The sequence below is a fragment of the Camelus ferus genome, chromosome 20, assembly GCF_009834535.1.
Source record: "Camelus ferus isolate YT-003-E chromosome 20, BCGSAC_Cfer_1.0, whole genome shotgun sequence".
In the NCBI taxonomy this organism is placed as follows: Eukaryota; Metazoa; Chordata; class Mammalia; order Artiodactyla; family Camelidae; genus Camelus; species Camelus ferus.
In genome coordinates, this window is record NC_045715.1 from 26,150,728 (window position 1) to 26,172,728 (window position 22,001).

Consider the following 22,001-nt stretch of genomic DNA (forward strand, 5'->3'; position numbering starts at 1 on the left):
AATGTCTCCTTCCTGCATTAGAATGTAAACCCTCTGATGACAGAGACTGCATCATCACTTTATCCCCAGGACCTAGTTCAGTGTGTGGCTCACGGCAAGTGTTCAATTTTTTATAGATTTTTTTTATAGAGTAAATGTAATTTGGAGGTTGATAAGTTCATGGTAAAGGATCAGTTCTGTCTGGATACTTTCTCTAGCCTCTTATTTTCCTCTTTCCAACCCTCAACCCTGATGTAGCAGAGCCTGCAAGGTGTTTGCCTGACATACATACATACATACATACATCTATCTATCTATCTATCTATCTATCTATCTATCTATCTATCATCTATCATCTATCATAGCTTGCCTTCTGCCAGAGTAATAAAAGCCCTAATATTTAACCTTGCCAGTGACTGTTTGGAATAAAGTATACTCTCCCCAACCTCCTTCAAAGCTAAGTGTACCTATGTGTCTGAGTGCTGACCATTGGATGTGGAACTGAAAAGTGCCTCTCTCAGGATGCCTCCATTGGGTGGAGGTGCACTCATCTTGCCTTTCCTCCTTCCTGCTGGCTGGAATTTGAAAATCATGGCCATAGCAGGAACAGCTACCTTGGATCATTAGGTAGAATCCTTGAACTATGAGAATGGTGGAAGCTGGAAGAGCCAGAGCCCCCTGATGGTCAGGGAGCCTCTGCTCTAGCCCTGGGATGAACCTCCAGCCTTGCTTTACATGACAGAGCCCTTGGTTATGCCACTGTTATTAGGGATTTTCTGTCACTCGCAGCTGAACAAGCTAATCCTAAGTGGCACATAAGGTGACTGGTAGGCTGGCTTCTGGTTAGAGGAGGGAATAAATGACTCTTAGGTAGTGGAGGTAGAGCTGCTGGAGAGGAAGATCTCTCTTGCTGAGTGGGAGCCCCTGGTTCCTCCCACTAGAGGCCTCGTCCCACCTCCCCCTCTCCCCTCCCTGTAGACATCCCACCTCTCTCTGGGTTCTGAAAAGTTCTGTTCTCTCCCTGAGGAGCAGCTGCTCCAACAGACTCCCTTTCCCTTTGGAATGGTTCAGACATGCCCCATGGTAGATCCAGGCCTGAGTACTGCTGCCATCCTCCTTCCCAACAGTGACATCAAACTTCGTTTTTTTTTTGGGGGGGGGGGACGGGGGGGTAGTGGTAATTCCCTTTTCCTATTGGGACTCCTCAATCCTTTAGGGAACACAAAATCAGTACCTTCTTAGCACTGTTTCCCACAGCCTGGTTGAGGGTGAATCTGTGTCCCAACCATACCTGCTCCCTGGTCTGCACTGTGTTGGGGTGGGGGTGGATAGGAAGGCAAGTAAAATACAGCGTCCCCACGAAGCGGAGAGACAAAAGATGCAGCAGGCACATAGGACAGCCTTGGGCACACAGATGCAGAGGTTATAAGAGCCCAGAGATTCAGAGCCGGGGCCATGGGGGCTGCGAGAGTGGGGGGAACCTCTAGACACACACACACACAAACACACACACACACACCCGCACCCGCCGGTAGGGCTCCATTGACCCATTTGTCGTTGCCCCTCAACCTTGGCTGTCCCAGGACTGCGTTCAGGACAGAGCCTGGGAAAGAGGAGAGGACTTGGGGACAGGGTAACCCCGCCGGTATGTCTTTCTGACTAGTCACTCGCAGCTCTTGGATTTACACTTTCCAGAAGGGGTCTGACGGGCGGTGTGACCTTGGCCAAGTCCCGTGCGCCCCTCTGGCCTCAGTTTCCTTTGGGGTACCCTGGACAGCTGGGGATGGTTTGGCTTCCCTTACCGGGGAACCCGGGAGGAGGTCCGAGTGCGGGGTCGGGGCGGCTCTGGAAGCCGGCGGCCCGACTCCTGAGCTTCCCGAGCCCGAGCGGCGCCCGCCGGGAGCGCAGTGTCCGGGACCTCCTGCCCGGCCCCGGACGGGCTGGCCTAGGGGCCTCGGCCGGCGGGGACGGAAAGCCAGGGACCCGCCCGGCCCCTCCTGCGGGCGGGGCGGCCCCGCGCCGGCTCCTCCCCCGGCGCCCGCGCCGCCCGGGCTCAGTGACCGCGCCGCGCCGCAGGTGGCAGCGATGGCCCAGTCCTGAGCACCCCGCCATGGCCGGCGCCCCCTGGCCGCTCCGCCTGGCGCTGCTGCTGCTCGGGGCGGTGGGCAGGGCCGGCCCCCGCCCCCAGGTGAGACCCGCGGGGACCCGGGGACCCGGGAGGCGGCCGTGCGGGCTGCGGGCGCGGAGTCGGGGCAGCGGCAGCCACGACTTGAGCGAAACTCCGCGACCGCGGGCGGCGGGAACCCAAGCCTCGGGGGAGTAGGGCCTGGAGAGTTGGGCGCCCTGGGCTGGGTGGCCGAGGTTGCGGCTTGGACAGCTGACGACTCCCCCAGCCCTGGCGAGGCGCCTCTTTCCTGGCCGCCCCGGCCCCTCCGCCCGGCCACCAGCTGCCCCGCGGCCGCCCTGCGCTGACTTCTGCGCCGCATCTCCCCAGAGCACTTTCCCAACTCCATCTCCCCCAGACCGTGCTGGCGGCCCGGCTACAGCCCGAGCACCCCGACTCCCCTCTCCCACCATAACCCGGACCCCTCCCCTCCGTTCCTGCCCCTCACCCGCCCCGCTACCTGTCAGAGACCCTCAGGGAAGGCAGAGAGGCCAGGGTGTGGACACCCAGCTCCATTCACCCCCTCACCAGCCCCCCACCACAGCCTTTGACTCATCGCCCCAGGGACCCTGCAGTGGCAGCTTGTCCTTCCTCCTGACCTCCCAGATGGAACTTGAGTGCCCCGCCCCCCCGCCCCTGCAGCAAACACGTAGAAGGCACCTTGCTCCTCTGGAAGCAGGCAGGGCCCCCTCACACAATCACCTGACGCCCCCATTTTGACCCCCTTGGTTGTCAACATACACCAGAGCTCATACTGGGACATGCGGAGACACCTTGGTCTCCCAGATACCCTTGGAGAGCTGAGCACAGGTGGACCCCTTCCACCCCCTCTCTGCCTTCCTTGCCTCCAGGTTCCTTGGCTGGGGGCTTTGGTCAGCCTGCTTTGGGAGAGGAGGGTTGTCCAAAAATGCTGTGAGTTGCCTGAGTAACGAGGAGGCACAGGCTTGGGTGGCCTGTCTGTGCCAGGGATCTGTCTCTTCCCGTGACCTCCTACTCTTACCCCCAGACATGAAGAACCAAGAGCTTTGGGAAGTGGGCTTGAAATTTGTCCCAGCATAGGTGGGAGGCAGGAGGAGGGGTCTCTGGTGAGGGCCGACTCCACACCTGCCTGAGAACCCTGAAGTGGACAGATGTGCCTCCTGGCTAAAGTGCCAGCCCTTCTTCAGCCCACGTATTTTTCCCCCTGGACTCCTTCCCTCCCTCTCCCTGTCCTCCAGCCCAACTGCTGCCTCTGCTTTAGGAGACACCTCCCTCCCCGGCACTTTCCCCCACCCCCTCAGCCAGGCCTTGGCTTCCCTGGTGTACTTGGGATCTTTGGGGAGCCAGGGCTGCAGACCCAGTACCTGCTTCTCTCTCATCTTTACCTCTTCCTCTGGCTGGGACAGGGTGAGGGTGGAGGGCTCTGCTGCCTGGTTCCATCCTGCTCCAGGCCGAGTTTGCAGACCTGGTTTGGATTAAGGGAAGAGGAGAGGTTCTGGAGGCTGCCTGTCTTCTCTCCAAAGTTCCTTTGCCCAGAGGAGTCTGGCTCCTTGAACCTGCCCTTTCTTCTGACCCATCATTCCTCAGCCCTGGGCCGAGGGCAAAAGTCGAATATCCTGGGGCTGTAACAGTCCTGGGGTGGCAGAGATGGGCAGGATGAGCCAGCCTCTGAGCAGAGATGGGGAACTTTGGGCAGTGCCCCATCGGGGGGCCTGAGCATCCCTGGCGCATGGAGATCTGAGTGATGGGTGTTGAGGTCAGACTGCAGTGATTGCGACACAACCTCATGCCCGAGTATAAGACTCTAAACAATGGTGAATGTAGTGTTTTATTTTCTGTTCATGAGATCAGCAAGACTAGGTTTACTCACTCCGTGTCACTGACGGGAGGGCAAATCTCAGAAAGGGAAGGTTTTCTGTGTAAGGTGACCCAGTGGTTGCAGCACAGAGGGGAGAAAGGGGTGCCGGGCTGGGCTGGTGCCTAATACCTGCCCACCCAGGTGGGGCTGAAGGGAGGATGAGGGGTGAGCCGCCCGCTGTTGGGCTGGCGGGGCTGGGGGTGCAGGCAGTGGGGGTGGGGTAACTGAACTGACCTCTGAAGAAGGGGACCTAGGCCACTCCTTTATTGTCTCTGGGAAGGACCCCCCCCCCCATTAAGACCCTTGTGAGGTAGCTGGTCTACTGGAGGAGGAGCCAGGCAAGCCTTGACATCCAAAATTAGAACCAGACAAAACGGGGTTCAAATATCAGCTCTGAAGTTACCTGGTGATCTTGGGTGGACACTTGACCATCCTGGACCTTTTTCCTCATCTTGAATAGGGGTCACAAGCTCTCCTCATTGGGTTATAGAGAGGATTGAGACACTGGCACCCTGAAATGGCAGCTTTAGTCACTCAGAGGAACTGACCCATTTGTCTTCGGGAATCTGGAAGACTTTTCCTGGGCAGCAGAACAGGGCTTGGAGGGGGGCTGTTGGAGGCCCCGTGCCTCTGCGCCCTAGTGACGGGTGGATGGCGTCCAGAGTGTGCGGTGGTCAGCATGGACTTTGTTCTGAGCTGGGCTCCCTCCCAGGCATGGACTCCAGTAGGGGCTGGGGCAGGAGCAACCAAGAAACCACATCCTGCCCTCGGGTGCATTGCTCTGAGGAAAAACAGGCCCTTCCTTAGCTGCAGCCTGCCCCTGGGCAGATTCCTTTGTGTGTGTACGTGTGCACGTGCGATAGAGAGATACAGAGATATAGAGATACAAAGATACATAGCGAGAGAGAGACACAGAGAGAGAGATGGCCCCGGGAGAGCGGTGTGGGCTCTGTATTTGTACGTGACCCTGTGTGTGACAGTCTGCTGGTGTGTGAAATGTCTCAGCATGTCCTTGTGTGCCTGACAGTATGTGTCTACGTGTTTGTGACCCCAAGTGTGATACTGTCTATTGGAAGATGTGTGTGTGTGTGTGTGAGAGAGAGAGAGACATCTTAGTGTGTGAATGGGTGTCTGCCAGTGTGTGTGTGTGTGTGTGTGTGTGTGTGGATGAGCGAATGCTTGTGACAGAAGTGGTGACTGTGTGTAACAGTGTGACTGAATGTATATCAGTCAAGGTGTGTGTGTGTTGGGGAGCAGTGTCTCCGCATGCCAGCGTGTGCCTGACAGTCTGTGTGTTCGTGTTAGAGACTCTGTATCATGTCTCAGTGTGTAAACATGTGCGTGACAGTGTAAACATGCGAGGGGTCTGGTGCATGTGAGAATGTGTGTGTGGTTTTCTTTCCCTGCCCTTCGGCTCAGGGAGACTTTGAGAAAAAAAAAATGAGGCCAAGAGCCACCCCTCCAGGTCCCCGAGGCCATCAGGGATGGTTGGGCTCTGGGAGGCAGGCAGAGAGGAAGGAGGCTGGGATCTGGAGAAGGTGCAGGGCTGCATCAGTCGGGAGGCCTCAGAGGTGTCATTGGAGCCCTCTTTCTCTTTTGGGGAGGCCCTCTCCCATTTTTCCCACCTCGGTGGCCTCTTATTCCTCCTTCCCCTCAATCAAAAAGGTTCCCCAAAAAGGAAAGAATCTGATTTCTTCTTCACACTGAGAAATGAAACTGGAGGGATTTTTCAGGGTAGCAGCCAGCATTCGGAGGAGTGCCTTCCCAGGGTGTTGGGAAGCCCTTCCCCTCGACAGTGACCACTCTTTCCACATCCTTGTCTTCCTACTCTTCTTCCTCCAAACACCACCCACTTGTACTGGGGTGGATATTTCCTAAAGGCTTTCACTTACTTTATCTTGTTGGTCTGTACAGAAAGTCTTTGAGAAGAATGATATGCCCATTTCACAGATGAGGAACCTGAGGCCCCAAAAGACTAATGTGTGGCCCATCCGTCCCACATTAACAGACAGAGCTGGAATTTAAACCGAGAACTCGTGACTCTGTCCCGTGCTCTATCCTGCACACCACTCCTTCCTGGGGTCCTCTTTCTCATCTCCTGCTTCCTCCCCAAACTCCTGAATCTGAGAGATGCCCCTTCCTTACTGTAACCTCCCCTCTGAGCATCATCCCATTTGCCTTCCCATGCCCCCATCAGAGAGACCCCATGAAGCCTGGCAAATCCTGATTCTAAAAACTGCCAGCCTGCCCTCACCCTGGCCCCACAGCCCCCAACTGCTGCTGTTTTCCAGGCCAGCTCTGCTGCCTCTGAAGGGCAGGGGCATCCACCACCGCATCCTCTCCTCCATGCAGCACCCCCAGCGCCTCCTCACCAGGCCTGGACAGGGACTCACATCATAGGAGGATAAAATGGGACGGGGGAAGTGGGGTGGTGGGAGGCTGTGCCCGCCTCAGTTTCCTGCCTGTGGGCCTGGAGGCCTGGGCATCCTCACTGGGCTTTGCTACCGGCTATGTTTGCTGCTGGAAGATGTTTCAAATTAAGCAAAATGATCGATCAGTCCTTGGCGTGAAAGTATGCTCATTTCCTCCTGTTAGGAGTTTGTTGATCCTGAAATGAGGGAGGGATGGGACCCTGACTCCCGGGAAACCCAGCTGCCCATTCCACTCTGCCCTTTCGCCATACATGGGACGGCTGCTGTTGACTGCGAGTTTTCCATGTACCAGGAGCCATTCTAAGCATCAGCTCACTTAATGCTCACAACAATCCGGGGCAGATGGGGACTATTATTATCCCCAATTTGCACAGGGGTAAGCTGGGGCTAGAAGTTGAAACTCTTGCACAAGGTCACAAACTTAATTTATGGGAGAGCCAGGATCAGGTCTGGCTCTGAGCCCAAAGCCAGAGCTATTCACCCTTCTCTGTGTAACTGTGTTCTCCTGAGCTCCTGAGCCCTGCTGTACCAGGTGGCCCCAGCCTTGACCCAGACCAGAGCCTCGCATTTGTTCACTGCTCTCTCTCTGGCCCAGAAAATCCTCCTGAACCTCAGTGCAAGGCTTTCCTCTGCTTGCCGGAGCACTGATGTCCCTGTCTCTGCATCTCTGTTCCTGCTGGCCCTGCCCTGATGAAATGCCCACCCTCTGCCCTTGCTAGCTCAGTCTCTCCCCGACACACCCCTGTTTAACCCCCAGCTCACAGTCCTTGGAGTCCCCTGGGGCTCCCGAGTCTGCGCTGAGCCCTGTCCCAACCACTCCCTGAGCACTTTCATCCCCTGCCTTCTCTGCTGTGTCCTGCAGAGCATTTGACCCCACCCCACCTGAGGACATGGTGCTGTCTTAGGCCAGGGCTCTGCCATTCATCTTTATGTTCCCTGTGTTCCCCCATCCCTCCCCACCACCCAGAGCCTGGCACAATTAACTTCCATAAACACCAAGTGGGGAGAGGCCAGAGGTCCTGGTAGTTGGTGTTATGTGTGTCTGGAGAGGGGGTGTGGTGAGCAGTGTTTAGAGAACTTGTGCTGGTACAGGAAGAAGACAGAGGACCCATGTGTCAGGAAGCTCTCTTTCTGAGGGAGACGCAGCCCTGCCCTCGGGGAGCCCCAGTCTGCATATAGTTTCATGTTGGAAGCTCTGCTCAGAGCAGGTGTCAGGGCTGCCTGTATCTGGAAGCTCCCTGGGGTGTTGGCGGCCAGATTGGCCTTCACGGTGCTGTCCTTAGCCTTGAGCCCCACTCCCCCACCCCCATCCCCAATCCCATCGAGACTTCTAGTTTCCATGCTTCCTTGTCCTTACTCCCTTGCCCCAGACACACCTTCTGCCCCAATTCCCAGCAGTGACCTTGCTTCCAGCCTACTTTCTTCCTAGAAAGAGAGATCAGGGAGGGTTTCTCCCCAGTCCTTCTGCTCTGACCACCAGCAGCTGCTGCATTCAGGGACAGGAGGAGGAGGGAAGGGGGTGTGGTGGTGGCGGGGAGGTGATCCACCAGGACTGGCCCTAATGAAAACTGTTGCAGCCCCTCAGCTGTAGCAAAAATCAGGACCCTGCCTTCGCTGCTTGTTTGATTCCTTGTTTGTTTGTTCATTTGTTTAAAAACAAATACAGTTGACCTTTGCCCTCAGAAGACCACTGTCCTTCGGGCATTCCTGCCTTGGCCTCTGCACACTTACTCCAAGAATGTGGCTGGGGCTTCCTGTGCGGCCAGGGATGGGCATATGACAACCTGTGTCTTTATGAGAAGTATCTCATAGCCACCACTCAGCTCAAATCCGGGCAGGATTATCCAGAAACCAGATCCAGTGTGTGCTTAGGGCACCACCCGTCAAGGATGCAGGCTTCCAAAAAGAAGCTACTTTGATTTCAGCACACGTGTATATTATTGTAATTTCAAAAAGTGAAATTTTGTTTTAAATTATGAATAAGTCTTAAATTTTATACAAGGGGCTGCCTGGTCATTTTAGTATCTGCAGCCTCTAAATGAGGAATATTTATAATCTTAAGCCTGTTCAGGAAAAAATACAAATGAAAAAGAAACACAGTCCCAAGACATATGTAAAGGAAGTGCACTAAAATGTGTGGAAATGGAGAATTCTCATTTGGGTGGGTCTGTTTGGGTCTCTGCTAAAAAGCCTATTCTGTTACATTATCTGAACATTGAGGTTCATATCCCCCTACTCAGAGATAGCGGGACCCCTCCCATTGCAGGAAAATGATCTCCATGTTCTGGGATTTTTCTGACCCCTTCACCCCATGTCCTTAGAACTTCTCGTTGATAGAAGCTGGAGTGAATATTTGATCTGTGTTGTTATGTGAGGGGGAGACCGACGGAGGTCGTGTTTGCCTCCCAGATAACGTGATTGCATTCTGTAGGATGGAAGCTGGAGGGAAGCGTTACCAGGCTCTGCAGCACTGAATCCCACTGCGGCCTGCACCCTCCAGTACTCCACCAAGTCACCTATCTGGGGCACTCTGGGTCCCAGCCTTAGCTCTGCTCCTGGGGCCCTGTGTGACCTTGCCTGAGCCTCTCTCCCACTCTGGGCCTACATGTCCCCTTCTAGAATGGTGGATGAAAGTGTGAGAACTTCACAGGCAGGCTGACTGGGCGCTGGAAAGGAGCCCATGGCAGTCACGAACCCAGGGCCCTCAGGAGCTCTCTCTCGTGGGTGAGGGCAGATGGGACACTGAGTGAGACACACACTCTCCCTCCCCCTCCACCCACTCACCCCCATAGCATCCTTTCCGTAGTCACTCACTGCCACTTACTACACATCAAGCTATGCACTGGTGCCCTTCAGGATGGAGATGGAAAACACCCACCTGGAGCCCCTGTTCAGGTTGTCACCCCCTTTCAGAGATGGCCAGTGCCTGGTGGAGTTTGGGGCCCAGAGGTCCCCTGGAGATCAAGAAACCAAGTGTGCGTGGGGATAGGAGGTAAAAGGGACGTTGGCTGGACCCAAGGGGCCCCCATTTCTTTCTTCTCCCCAGGGTGCCACTGTGTCCCTCTCAGAGACAGTGCAGAAATGGCGAGAATACCGGCGCCAGTGCCAGCGCTTCCTGAGTGAGGCTCCGCTCCCAGCCACAGGTGAGTCCAGGTGGGGCCCTTGCCCAGCCTGTTCCCGGGAGGCCCCCAAGCCTGGCTGGGCAGCCTTTGCCTCCCTAGGATGCCACATCTGCTCTGTGCCTTGGGGTGTCGTCTGGTTGCTGCCATATTCCCCCTCGCCCTTGGCTGGAGCCGGCAGGAGCCGGGCCCTGGCCTGCCATTCTGGATCCTCCTCTGCACTTCCTGGCCTGTGCAGGGGTGGGAGGCCTAACCCACTTATTCCTAGGTATAGGAATATATGTTTGGGGGAGTTTGTGGGGTGGTTTAAAGAGGAGAGGATGGAGCCAGCTAGGCCTGGGGTCCAGTTCTGACCTGCGGTCACCAGTGACCTGATGAAGGTTCTCTTGGCCTGGTGAGCTACCATCCCCCTCATCTGTGGTCTGTAATTTAAGACCTGGCCCATGCGGATGGTTTACTGAGCACCTCCTATGCTCGGAAATCTACACTGCACATACCATTTGTCCCTACAAAGCGCTGTGGTTCAGAGATCACCCCCATTTTACAGGTAAGGAAACAGAGACCTTAAGTACTTTGCTCAAAGTTCCACTGCTGCTAAGTGACCCAGTCCCCTTGCGTAGCTGGGCAGGTAGGAAGCCTCTGCTGAGGCTGGCCTGGCCCAGGTCTGCTCACCAGCCTCCCAGGTGGGGAATGGGCAAAGTAGGGGAAAGCACCCCAGCCAGGCTGGGACTCAGACACCATCGCCCCACAACAGGACTGTTCTGCAACCGGACCTTTGACGACTATGCCTGCTGGCCAGATGGGCCACCGGGCTCCTTCGTGAATGTCAGCTGCCCCTGGTACCTGCCCTGGGCCAGCAGCGGTGAGTTCCCTTTTCCGCATATGAACCTCCCCTCCCCTGTGTCTAGGAGACCAGAGAGCTGGGGTGGAGTTGGGGCGGGCTGCACGCTACTTTCTTTCTGCTGAGACTTAGCCCTCCCCACCCCAGAGGGTCTTTAGGCCTCCTAATGGTGGTCTGTCTGTCTGTCCTTGAGGGTGGGGTGCGGGGAGGTGGGATTAGGTGTAACCTGAGCCTGAGGCCTGTGCTGGCAAGTGGGGTCTGTGTGGAAAGTGTGCGGTCTGACTTAAGAGAGAATTGTGAGCACTCCTGCATCTAGTAGTCAGGAAAGGAGTCAGGAAGGAACAGATCCTGGGGCCTTGGGGTGGAGGTGGGGTTACCCTGAGGTGTCATTGCTCTGATGCGCCCGCACGCACGTGTGTGTGTGTATGTGTGATGTGTGTTTGTAGGTGCCACTACCTGGTGGTGGCACAGAGCCCCTGCAGACTCTTCAGGGGTTCACTGCTCCAATGAACCCAGATGGGAGTAGTGATCAGAGCCTTGGTGGGGTTGTCCCCCAGGCCCTCCCCAGCTTGCTCCTGTCTGAGCTGCCTGCCCTCTCCCCGTAGATGAAAAAGTTGAGTCCTACAGTCATAGTTTTGCTTGCTGGTGTTCTAAGTGGCTGTGTGAGCTTGAGTGAATTTCTAGACGTTCCTCTGCCTTTGCTGGCCATGTGGGAGATGGGATGAAGCCAGGTGATTGGGGGTGTCAGGATTGGTTGCTGTTAATTTCTTTCACCCACCTGACTTACCTCCCCCACTTTCCCGATACACACACTTTCCCTGCCCCTCAAAGGTTTGGGACTGGTTGCCTGGCCAGCCTGGGCCGGGCCTCTAGACCCCAGGGAGCCAGGTGCAGGACAGGGCCCATCACTCAGCACTAAGCCGCCCCCAGCTTGCCTGCCGCTTGCGGCTCCATCCATCACCTTTAATTTTATTTGAGCAGGAAATAGGTCCTGGTGGTGCCCGTTTATGAGTGAACATGGTTTTATTGCTTTCTCCATGAAGATAACGGCCACTGCGCAGGCCCCCTGCCAGCCTCCGCCGCCTCCGCCCCCTCCCTGGATTCACCAAGCTAATTCACTCCCTTTTTTTGACACTCAAGATCACAGACTCTGCTTCCCTCTCCCCTCTCCCTGCAGAGACAACCACCCCGGACTCCTGCAGGATAACTGCTGTTTCTGGCATATCCTGGCTGAGGCTGGCACCGGCGGCTTCCCTCACCCCTCTCAGGGCATGGGGAGCGGGGAGGGGGCAGTTCTGGAACTGCCTTGGCCTGATCAAGGGAGTAGCCTGTGGAAGAACCACACAGTGGGAGTTAGGGTTGGGGAGAAGGAGGAGGGGGACGGGTCTCAGGCAGGGTCACAGCAGAAAACACACTCAGCTGGGAATTTGAAAAGGCTTTGATGGAGGGGCCACTTACAGAGGCTGGGTGGGGTTAAGGGGCCAGTGAGGTAGGTAAAGCACCAAGGACTGCAACAGTGGGGAACTTTAACATCCCCAGACCGGAGTGGGGCGGGAACGGTGTTATGGAGCCCTCATGACACCGGAGGTCATGGTGGTAGAGAGGTCACCAGCAGGGCAGGACTGTGGCCACAGAGGGGCAAAGCCACTGCCAGAACCTCAGAATCAAAGCAAGAAGGGAGCAAGAGAGAAATACCCTGGCCTCTCTCTCCTTCCACCCTCCTACCTTCTGCCGGTGTCTCCCATTGGCCAAACCCAGCAGAGGGCAGGGAGCCCAAGCGATGCTGTCCACAGGGGTCAGCCTCCTGGGTTTGCAGAGCAGGGCGGAGGAGTGCGGGACTAATTAATTAAATAATTAAGTTCAAAGCAGTTACCAGACACCTGGCTTGGATTGTGTCAGGAGCGAGTGTTGTCAGTAAGACCTTAGGGGTGTGTGAGTGTGTGTGCACTGGGGAGAAGGGGTGACCCTCACCATGGGGCTGAAGAGGTCAGCTCGGGGCCCCAGGGGGTGCTAAGGGAGGTCAGAGCCCCCTCTTCTGCATGGGGTGTGGCATCGGGAAGGCTACCAAAAGGAGGTGACATGGGAGCCAGGCCTGAGAGAACAGGCAGATGGAGAGGAGGAAGGAGGGCCCTCCAAGGAGGGAGGACATCCAGGCACCACCTTGGAGATGGGGCTAGGCCTCAGGCCTCAGAGCTGTACAATGTCCCAGGGAAACTGGCCAAGTCCTTAAATTCTGACCCCTCTGATTCAGATTTGGGGATTGCACGGAGATGGTGAAAGCTGATGAGTCAAGGAAGGAAGGTGTTCCAAGGAGATGCCTCTCATCCACAAGATTTTCTGTGTAAACCAGAAGGCTGAAGTGACTTCAGAGAGCTTGCTGCTGCCTGCGGGCCCTCCAACAGCCTTGTTTACCCACAAACAACTGATCTGTTTATTACAAATCATTCCAGTCTCATTAGCTGCACCTCCTCCTGATCCCAACTTGTTTGTTAGCTTGGTTCTAATTTTAGGAGATCCATAAAATGTTTTTAAAATAGCCTATAACTCACAATTCTTAGAAACTCAGACAGGTGCCTCCTTTGAGTACTGTTGAGCCTGGAAGCTTTCACAGGAGGCCGGGGTGGCCCCGTAGGAGTTCCAGCTGAGGTGGGGTCCTAAGCTCCAGCCCCACCCCAGTGACGGGGTGCCCTTTTGAGGAATCGGGGTTGGGCAGCCGCAGGGCTTCCATCGTGATCCTGTTTTGAAGACCTAACACCTGTCTTATCTCCTAATCCTCACACCACAGACCTAGGAAGTTATCATGGTTCTCATTTTACAGATGAGAAAACTGAGACCTGGGGAGGTCCCATAGCTGGTTGAGGGCAGAGCCAGGATTTGAACTCAAGTCTGTAGTTCAGAACCTGAGCTCCTTCTGGTTTGTGACGTGATGCACTACCCCTCACTCCCACCCCCAGCTGATGCCTTCAGTTGGAGCCCTGCCTTTGACCCTCATTCCAGCACTCTGGGGAGGGCCTGGGACCACCCTCTCCAAATCTCAGCTTCCTGGTCTGGGAGATGGGGGCCCAGGAGTCCTTGCCGGCCTTTGCTGTTGCCAGGTGCAGGAGTTAATGGATTCATGAGCGGCTCTCCACAGCTCTGAGTGCCCGCATCCACGTGGAAGGGCGGCTGTTAGCTTGATTACAGACGCCGCTGCAGTTTCCGGGAGGGGAAGTGTTTAATTGGGGGTTTTATTTCCAGCACCAGGGTCTGACTTAATGAAATATCCCTGGGCCTCCTGGCATGTGGCCTGCTGCCTCCTGGTGTTGACAAGACCGGAGCCAAGCCCCTGGCTGTGATTTACTAAGCAGCTCCTGGGCCAGATAAAGCTGGGCTGATGAGCTGGGCTGTGCCCAGGCCCACCCCACGTCCAGCCAAGATGGGCATCTGGGGACCACAGGCCCGGTCAGGAACCAGCCTTGACTTTTACTATTTGCTGCTAATGAAGGGTAATTGACAGACACACTCACATAGGCTCACTGAGCTCAGGGACACAATGATCCCTTGACACTGTGCCAGTAACACACACATCTGTGCACACACTGCCTCCCTGGCCTCACAGCTGGCCCTGAACGGAGAGCCTGAGACTGGCATGCACTGCTGGGGTCCACACTGGCAAGAGGAACTGCTAGGAGGACACTGGTTGTTGGCAAATCCAAGCCTAGAGGAAGGGCAGAGAAATGGCACTTCGTCATTGATGACTGTTAGCAGGGAGTTTAGCTGCTAACTTTTGACCTCTGGAGGCAGAGAGCTGGGGGATTGAATCCTGATTCTGCCACTTCCTGGCTAGATGATCTTGGGCAAGTCACTTGGCCTCTCAGAGGCTCAGTTTCTTCATCTGTAGAATGGGATTAACCGTGCCTACCTTGTAAGATGGTTGTGATGTCAGGCATACAACAGGTGTTCAAAACCCAATTCTGTGGGTCTGCAGCTTACAAAGAGGGTATGTAAGGGGCATGTGGGAAGGGAATCAGCAGTTTGAGTGCTTCCTCTTTGCCAGGCCCTGAGCCAGCTGTGGCAGGTGGCTATTATTAAGGTCATGCTCTGCGGGCTGAGTCCTGGAGAAATGGCACTTTGAAGGTTTGGGCCCCATCTGTGTGTCCTCTCCCCTCCCCTGGCCCCTCTGCCTCCTCTTGTCTTCCACTTCCTCACATCCAAACAGGCTGCCAGAGAAGGTTCTGACATCTGTCTCACTCCCCATGGAGTCAGCCCAGGTCCCCATTACTGCTCTGGGGTCATCTATCTCTGAAAACTGGTCTTGGCCTCCTTTCAGAGGACCCAGCCCCCGGTGAAGAATTCCAGGCACCAATGCAGCAGATGAGAGGCATTCGGGGGCCCTTCGGGTTGCTAAAATCAGACCTTGTGCCTCCCCTTCTCTGCCTTTTCTTTTCCTGATCATGTTCGTAAACACATCGGGGGCTGTTGGGACACTGCTCCTCCCACTGCCGGAAGTCCCGCCATTAGATTTTCAGGTTTTTGTTTCTCTTCCTGGAGAAGTCTCTTCAAATGCAGTTTCTTCTAGAAGCAGTGATGCTGCAAGCTGATTTATCCCATGGTATTACCAGATAACTTCTATCTCCCAAAGCGGGACCTGGGTCAGGGTTTGTGACAGGGAGCCGGAGAAAGGAGAGAGTTAGCGGGGAGGCTGTGTTGGGATACGGGGGCCGGCTCAGGAAGGACCAGGGTCCCACTGCCAGGCCCTGCCGATGCCTGACCCTGAGGGCAGAGGGCTGTCACGGGTCCCTGAAGTAAAGGGACATAACAGCAGTGGATGAGTTGACAGTCTGTGAACTGTAAAATACAGCCCATCTCAGATGGCACGTCCCTCCTCGGCCCTGGGGGGTAAGCCCTGGGGCTGGCAATTCTCCCCTCAGGCACCCATGTACTGAGCTTCTTCCACAGACCTGCCCTTACAGCTGCCTCTCCACCTGGAAACTTGTGAGCAGCCACTGCCAGCCAGGGTGGGGCTGTCTCCCTCAGACTGGGGTCCCTGAGGGCAGGGCTGTGTCTCTCTCAGGAGCTTTATGGAAATGGGCTAGTGTTCTCACCTCAAAGCAGGAATTCATCAAACTGCATCCCAGGGTGGCGAAGAGAAAAGGCTGAGGATGGGCCTGGCAGGTCACCTTTGTGACCCTGTCCCTGGGCCAAACAGGCATCTGGCAGGGGAGGGAGGCCCGAGTGTGTGTGTGTGTGTGTGTGTGTGTGTGTGTGTGTGTGTGTGTAGGGGAGCAGGTGTTGCTAACTCTGAGGGGTCCATTTTAGGGCAGCAGGGTGACCCGTTGGGTGGAGAGGAATGAGGGGCAGGTGGCCTTGGCTCAGCTCCTGGTCCCTCTGCCCCAGTGCTGCAGGGTCATGTGTACCGGTTCTGCACCGCTGATGGCCTGTGGCTGCACAAGGACAACTCTAGCCGGCCCTGGAGGGACCTGTCCGAGTGCGAGGAGTCCAAGCGAGGGGACCGAGTGAGTTGAGGGGTTCTCAGGGAAAGCAGGGACCTGGGCATCTGGCGAGTTGGTTTGTGGCCATCTGCCCATCACCCTGCCTCTGGGGGCTTTGCAAACCATGCTTTCCAGACAGAGGTGGCGTGTGTTCACCTCTCCGGCCTTAGAACAGGGCCCTGGAAATCCAAGGACCATAGCCATAGGTTATTCTCTTTCTTAGTTCTGGGATCCCCAGTGGGGCTGAGCTGGGGCCCCACCTCTGCCCCTGCCCCATGGGAAAGAAGGATGTGGGAGAGGAGGGTTGTGGGCCGCCCCTGGTGCCCCTGGACAGTGTCTCCCCTGTGTGCACACAGAGCTCTCCGGAGGAGCATCTTCTGTCCCTTTACGTCATCTACACAGTGGGCTATGCGCTCTCCTTCTCCGCGCTGGTCATCGCCTCGGCCATCCTCCTGGGCTTCAGGTAAGGGGGCTGCTTTTAGAGGAGGGGGCAGCAAACCAAGGCAACAATGCAGCAGGTTCCTCTCCTAAGAGATATCCAGGGAGCCCATACCGTAGGCTGTGAGACTGAAAACACAGGCTGTGGCACTGTGTACTTAGTCTAATCTCTACTGTCTAAATGTGTGTGTATAATCCTGCAAAAAAGGAAAAGCAAACACCACCACCACCCCCACACACACGCAGCACATGCCCCACACCTTAACAATGGATGGTAGGAATATGGGACATCCTCTCCAGTGCGCACGTGTATCTTAATTGGAAATTCAGTCTGGTTTTAGACAAGACCTCAAGGGTTTAGAGAATCTGCCCTCTTTGGAGCTTGTCAGCCCCCATGGGCAAGTTCTTCCCTAAGTCTAACCTAGATGAGCCATTCTTTCCAGAGTACCAGGCTCTCCCCCCTCCCTCTGCACTGTGGTCCGGGAGGGCTGGGTTTAAGGGCAGGAGGGATTCTAAAGGCAGGGAGCTCAGGACACCAGCCAGCAGGAACAGCAGAGGTGACATTCCTCCTGCGGTCCCCATAGCTCCTGGCACAGTCAGGGCTGGGCACACAGTCAGTGCTCAGTAAACGTATTCACTCGATGAACATTCTCCCCTTTTATTAGGAAGCATTCAGAGATCTGAAAATCCAGTGCCTGATTCTACAATCACCTGTGTACACAAACTAAAGCCTACCACATGGTTAAGCTTCCCTGGGTAACCCTCCCTGCCCACCCACCAGAGGGAACCCTGAGGGGCTGCTTATAATTCCCATGCATCTCTCTATACTTATACCACATTTGTATCTATAAAAGTATGTAGTGTGAGTTTTGCGTGTTTTTATTGGTGTGTTGGACGTGTTTTTCCACAATGTTATTTTTGGCCCCATGTTGTTTTTGTGAGGTTCATTCATGTTGGTGTAGGTGGTTCTGTTTCATTCATTTAAAAAAAGCCTCCCTTTCTCTCTCTCTCTCTTTATATATATATACACACACACATACACACACACATATAATTTTTTTAATGGAGGTCCTGCAAGGACATCGTGAGTGCTAAGCATGTATTCTACCACTAAGCTAGTCCCCTCCCTTTCCTGGCCATTTTAGTTGTATGCTGTATGATTTTATGTTTATGTTGTATGATATATTATAATTTATTTACTTGTTATCCTTTTAATGGACATTTGAAGTGTTTCTCTTTTTTTTTTTTCTTCTCTGAATTATAAACTTTGCCATGAAGAACACTCTTACCCATGACCCCTTGTGCATTTCTCCAGGGGCGCGTGCCTCTGAGTAGAATTGCCTGGTCTGAACACCATGTGCTATTGCAAATGTATTAGGTGTTGTGAAGTTGCTCTCCAAAGTGGTCATACCAGTTTGCCTTTTCATCATTAATACATGAGAGTTCCCTTCGCTTAACATCCTCACCAATATTTCATATTTTCAGACCTAACTGTTGCTAATCTGAAGTGTGTAAAATATCTCATTACGATTTTAACTTGCATCTCTCCGATTCCTAGAGAGATCTAGTGCTTTTTTATGTGTCATTTTGTGAAGTGCTTGTTTGTAACCTTTGCTTACTTTTTTATTGGCTTTTTGGCTTTTTCTTTTTTGCTTTAGGCATTCCTTATATATTCTGGATAGTAACTCAGGATATAGCATCCCAGTCTGTGGTTTATTTTTTCCACTTTATGGTGTCTTTTATGCACAGACGTCCTTAATTTTAATGGAATAAAATACATCAATGTGTCTGACTTTATTGATAAAATTTACCAATAAGTGTTATCAGTTGATAAAAATTCATTGTTATCAACTGATTAAAAAATTTATCAATTTCTTTTCCAAAGGCCAAATTTCTTTATGGTCTTGTTTAAGAAAACTCTCCTTATCCGAAGGTCATAAGTTTTGCACATCCCTTATGGCTTTTTGGTGAATCTGGAATTTATTTTTGTTTCTAGTGGAAACAAGAGATTTAATTTCCTTTTTCCATATATACATACAATTAATTGCATCAGGACCGTTAATCGACGGCCCACCCTTTCTTTCTCCCTCGGTTTGCAGTGCCTACTCTGCTGTGCGGCAAGGGTCATCTGTACCTGGGTGCGTTTCTGTTGTCTGGGTTTTTTTCCATTGCTCTAGTTATCTGTCCCTTTACCAGTACCGTGGTGCCTTGATTACTCTAGATTCTTTAAAAATCTTGGTTCTCTTATAGCCAGGGCCCCTACATTGTGGTTCTTTAGGAGTAGCTGGATTATTCTTGGCCCTTGGCTCTTCTTTATAAGTTTTTTAAAGTTCCATCAAAAAAAAAAAAAAAAAAAAAGACCCAACACTATTGGAATTTTTATTATAGCTATATTGAATGTATCAATTAATGTGAGGATAATTGACAGTTTCAAGATAGTGAGTCTTTCTATCCATGAATCTGGTGTGAATTCCATTAATTTGAGTCATTTGAGTCTTCTTTAATAATTTTAAGCAAGTTTTACTATGTTCGCCATAGAAATCATGCCCATCTTCTGTTAGACTTATTTCTAGGTAGCCTGTTAAAAATAGTGCACATTTGAAATTTACTTTTTGATTGTTGCTGATGTACATAAACATATGCATCATCAACCTTGTTGAATGAACTCTGATTAGTTCTAATAATTTGTGTTGATTCTCTTGGATTTCCTGTGAAGATCATCTACGAATAATGACAATTTTGTGTCTTTATTTCCAATTCATTCATATTCATTTTTCCTTTGCCTTCTTACAGTGGCTAAGATCTGTAGTACAATGTTGAACACATGTGATAGCCTTTAAGACTAGATAATCCTTATTTTGTTCCTGGTTTTAAAGGGAATCCTTCTAAAATTTCTCAGTTAAGAATGATGTTTGCTCCTTGTTTGGGTAGATAGCCCTTATTGGGTTAAGAAAAGCCCTCATAGTTCCAGTTTGCTACATGTTTTTGCATGAGAGGATACTGAAGTTGAATCCAATACTTTGAATTCCTACCATGCGCTTAACCGTAGTCTGCCCCTGTAAGGCAGCCCAGAGGCATGTTAGATGTGGCCTGTCATCAAGAAACCAAACAAGTCCCCAGTGGGGAAAGCAGTCCTCACACGAATCCCTTGGGTTGCACATGACTTTGTAGAAAAGAAGATGCAGCAGAGAAAAGGACAGAATGTGGGTGGGGGTGGGGGTGGCAGTAACCGCACAGCTGATGGCTTCATGGACAGGCAGGACTTGAGCTGGACCCAAAGGATTTTCAAGGCTATGGGGAAGAAGTGTACTCTCAGAGGAAAAAAGACAGAAGCCCAGTCCCAGAGCTGGACACATGCCTGAGGTGTGCTTTAGCCTGAGAACCAGGGGTGGTGGAGCAGAACCGTGGGCCATGGTGCCAGGGAAGGTTCTGCTCTCTCCCCAGACACCTGCACTGTACCCGGAACTACATCCACCTGAACCTGTTTGCCTCCTTCATCCTCCGAGCATTGTCCGTCTTCATCAAGGACGCAGCCCTCAAGTGGATGTACAGCACGGCCGCCCAGCAGCACCAGTGGGATGGTCTTCTCTCCTACCAGGTGTGTGGTGTGTCCAGGGAGGGCCCGAGGAGGGATGGATGGTGAAGGCCGGGCTCCCTCGCCCCACCCAGGCCTGGCTGGTTCTCAGGGAGCTCCCTGGCTGATGGGAGAGGCAGCCCACTCCAGGGAGCCCCCAGTCTAAGAGAGAGACACTGCCCTGCCTTTAGGGAGATCTCAGTATGACTCAGGGGAGTGGTTTTCGCAAACAGACCTGGTATGAATCCCAGCTCTGCCACTTACTAGCTAAATTTTAGGCGAATCGTTTAACTTCTCTGGGCTTCAGGTTTCCCACCTCTAAGGTGATGATGTTTGTTTTTTTCCACCCAGGATAGTGAGGATTCAACAAGCTAAAGCAGGTCAAATTCTTGGCCCTGGCCGCAGCTGGGTGGTGTTAGCTCTCTCATCCTATATGCACCACGGCAGGCTAGCAGCTGAGGCAGGGCCAGGGGGGGAGTGGAGAGAGGCAGAAGCAGGGAGCCGTTGTCCCCTGGAGACCTTTCCTCTGCCCCCAGGACTCTCTGGGCTGCCGCCTGGTCTTCCTGCTCATGCAGTACTGCGTGGCCGCCAATTACTTCTGGCTGCTGGTGGAGGGCGTGTACCTGTACACGCTGCTGGCCCTGTCCGTCTTCTCCGAGCAGCGCGTCTTCAGGCTCTACCTGAGCATAGGCTGGGGTAAGGCCCATTGTGCTTCCTCTCTCCCAGCACCCCGACCTGTGGCATGGGGGATGGGAGACCCTAACCCCCTCCCTTGGAACTGCAGCCTTCAGGCTACCCCCAGGGGTCCAACTTGGTACTCAGAGCCCACTGCTGAGCCAAGGGGCGAGGCCACCAGGGAACCCCCTCCTGGGGACAGGCCTCACTGCCCTTGGGGCTGTCAGGTCATTGTCCAACCCCCTACCTTTGCATCACTCTCCTCCCTTAATAGAAGCAGAGGCCTTCACTCTATCTGGCCAAATACACCACACACACCATTGGCCATCATGACACTGTCCTCAAAGACCCCTGCTCCTAAGACCCTTTGGAGATAGAGCCCCACACCTGGAAATGGAGGGTCCCGGGCCCCAGGTTGGGGGTGAGGGAATCCCTGGGCATGGGGGTTAAGGACCTGTAGCTCTGTCACGTGATGATGAAGAGGGGGGCTCAGAGGAGAGCGGAGTGGGGTGGGGAGGCAGTTGCCGGGAAGCCAGCTGAGGAAAGGGTGGACCCCGGATGTGCCTGGAGCCCAGCTGGAAATGTTCTAGCCAAAAAAGTTTGCCAAGAACCATGTGTCTTTTTTTTTTGCTGGAACACTTCTGGTTGTGCTTCTGCCTTTCGCCACAAGGGATTCTAATGAGAACAGGGGTGGGATGGGGCAGGGACTGAGACCCCCCCACCCCACCCCAGCAGCCCTCGAATCCACCCTGCCACTCCGGAAACTGAGGCAACAGCGCTGCCTCTAGAGGGGCCCACAGAGGTGTCCCCTGGGGTGGAGGAGCAGGCCCTGCCTCTGGGCCTCCTGCTCACTCATTCACTCCTCTCATACCTACATTCCCCTGCCTCGGGCTGCCCCTGACCTAGGGGGACTTCCTGCCTCAGTCACCGCTATGCTCCTCCCTTGAGGCGCCCCTTCCCCTGCTGGCTCCCGCCCCTGAGCCTTTGCAAGGCTGTCCTGGGCCTGCCCGCCTGCTTGGGAAGTGGCCTCAGGTTGCCTGGCCCCTGGCTCTGTGCTCTGTCCTGCCCTCTCAGCCTCCCTGTCCCTGTCCTCACACTTCATCCCTTTTTGTTGGTGCTCCTCAGCTACTTCCTTCCATGTAGCCCTATTGTGGAAAAGTACCTTTAAAGGGGCTTTAGTCAGATCAGTGTCTCGAGGGCACTGAGGCCCAGAGAGGGCAGGGCCTTACAGAGAGCAGACACTGGAATGAGCCCTCCTGCCTCCCAGGCTCTGGGCCCCGTTGCCCACCCTGCACAGTTCTCAGGCCTGCACTGTGTCTCTTTAGTCCCCGAGGGCCCGCCAAGCAAGTTCAGGCCTCTGCACAAGTAGGCAGGTGGGCCTGGCCTCTGCACACAGCTCCCCGCTCCCACCCTTCCTCCCTCCTCCCCCAGGGCCCAACCCCTCCCTTCTTGGCCTGCCTCCCCTCCCAGG

At 54.1% G+C, this 22,001-nt stretch overlaps 1 protein-coding gene across 1 annotated transcript in view; it reads left to right on the forward strand.

The window, feature by feature from the left end:
- Window positions 1-2,048: 2,048 nt before the first annotated feature.
- The window catches only part of GLP1R (glucagon like peptide 1 receptor), a 31,905-nt gene continuing 11,952 nt past the window's right edge, over window positions 2,049-22,001 (forward strand). The window contains 7 exon segments of the mRNA XM_032462998.1: window positions 2,049-2,167; window positions 9,459-9,555; window positions 10,286-10,393; window positions 15,749-15,867; window positions 16,200-16,306; window positions 19,726-19,879; window positions 20,392-20,551. Coding sequence (XP_032318889.1) covers window positions 2,090-2,167; window positions 9,459-9,555; window positions 10,286-10,393; window positions 15,749-15,867; window positions 16,200-16,306; window positions 19,726-19,879; window positions 20,392-20,551 — 823 coding nt within the window. The 5' untranslated portion in view covers window positions 2,049-2,089.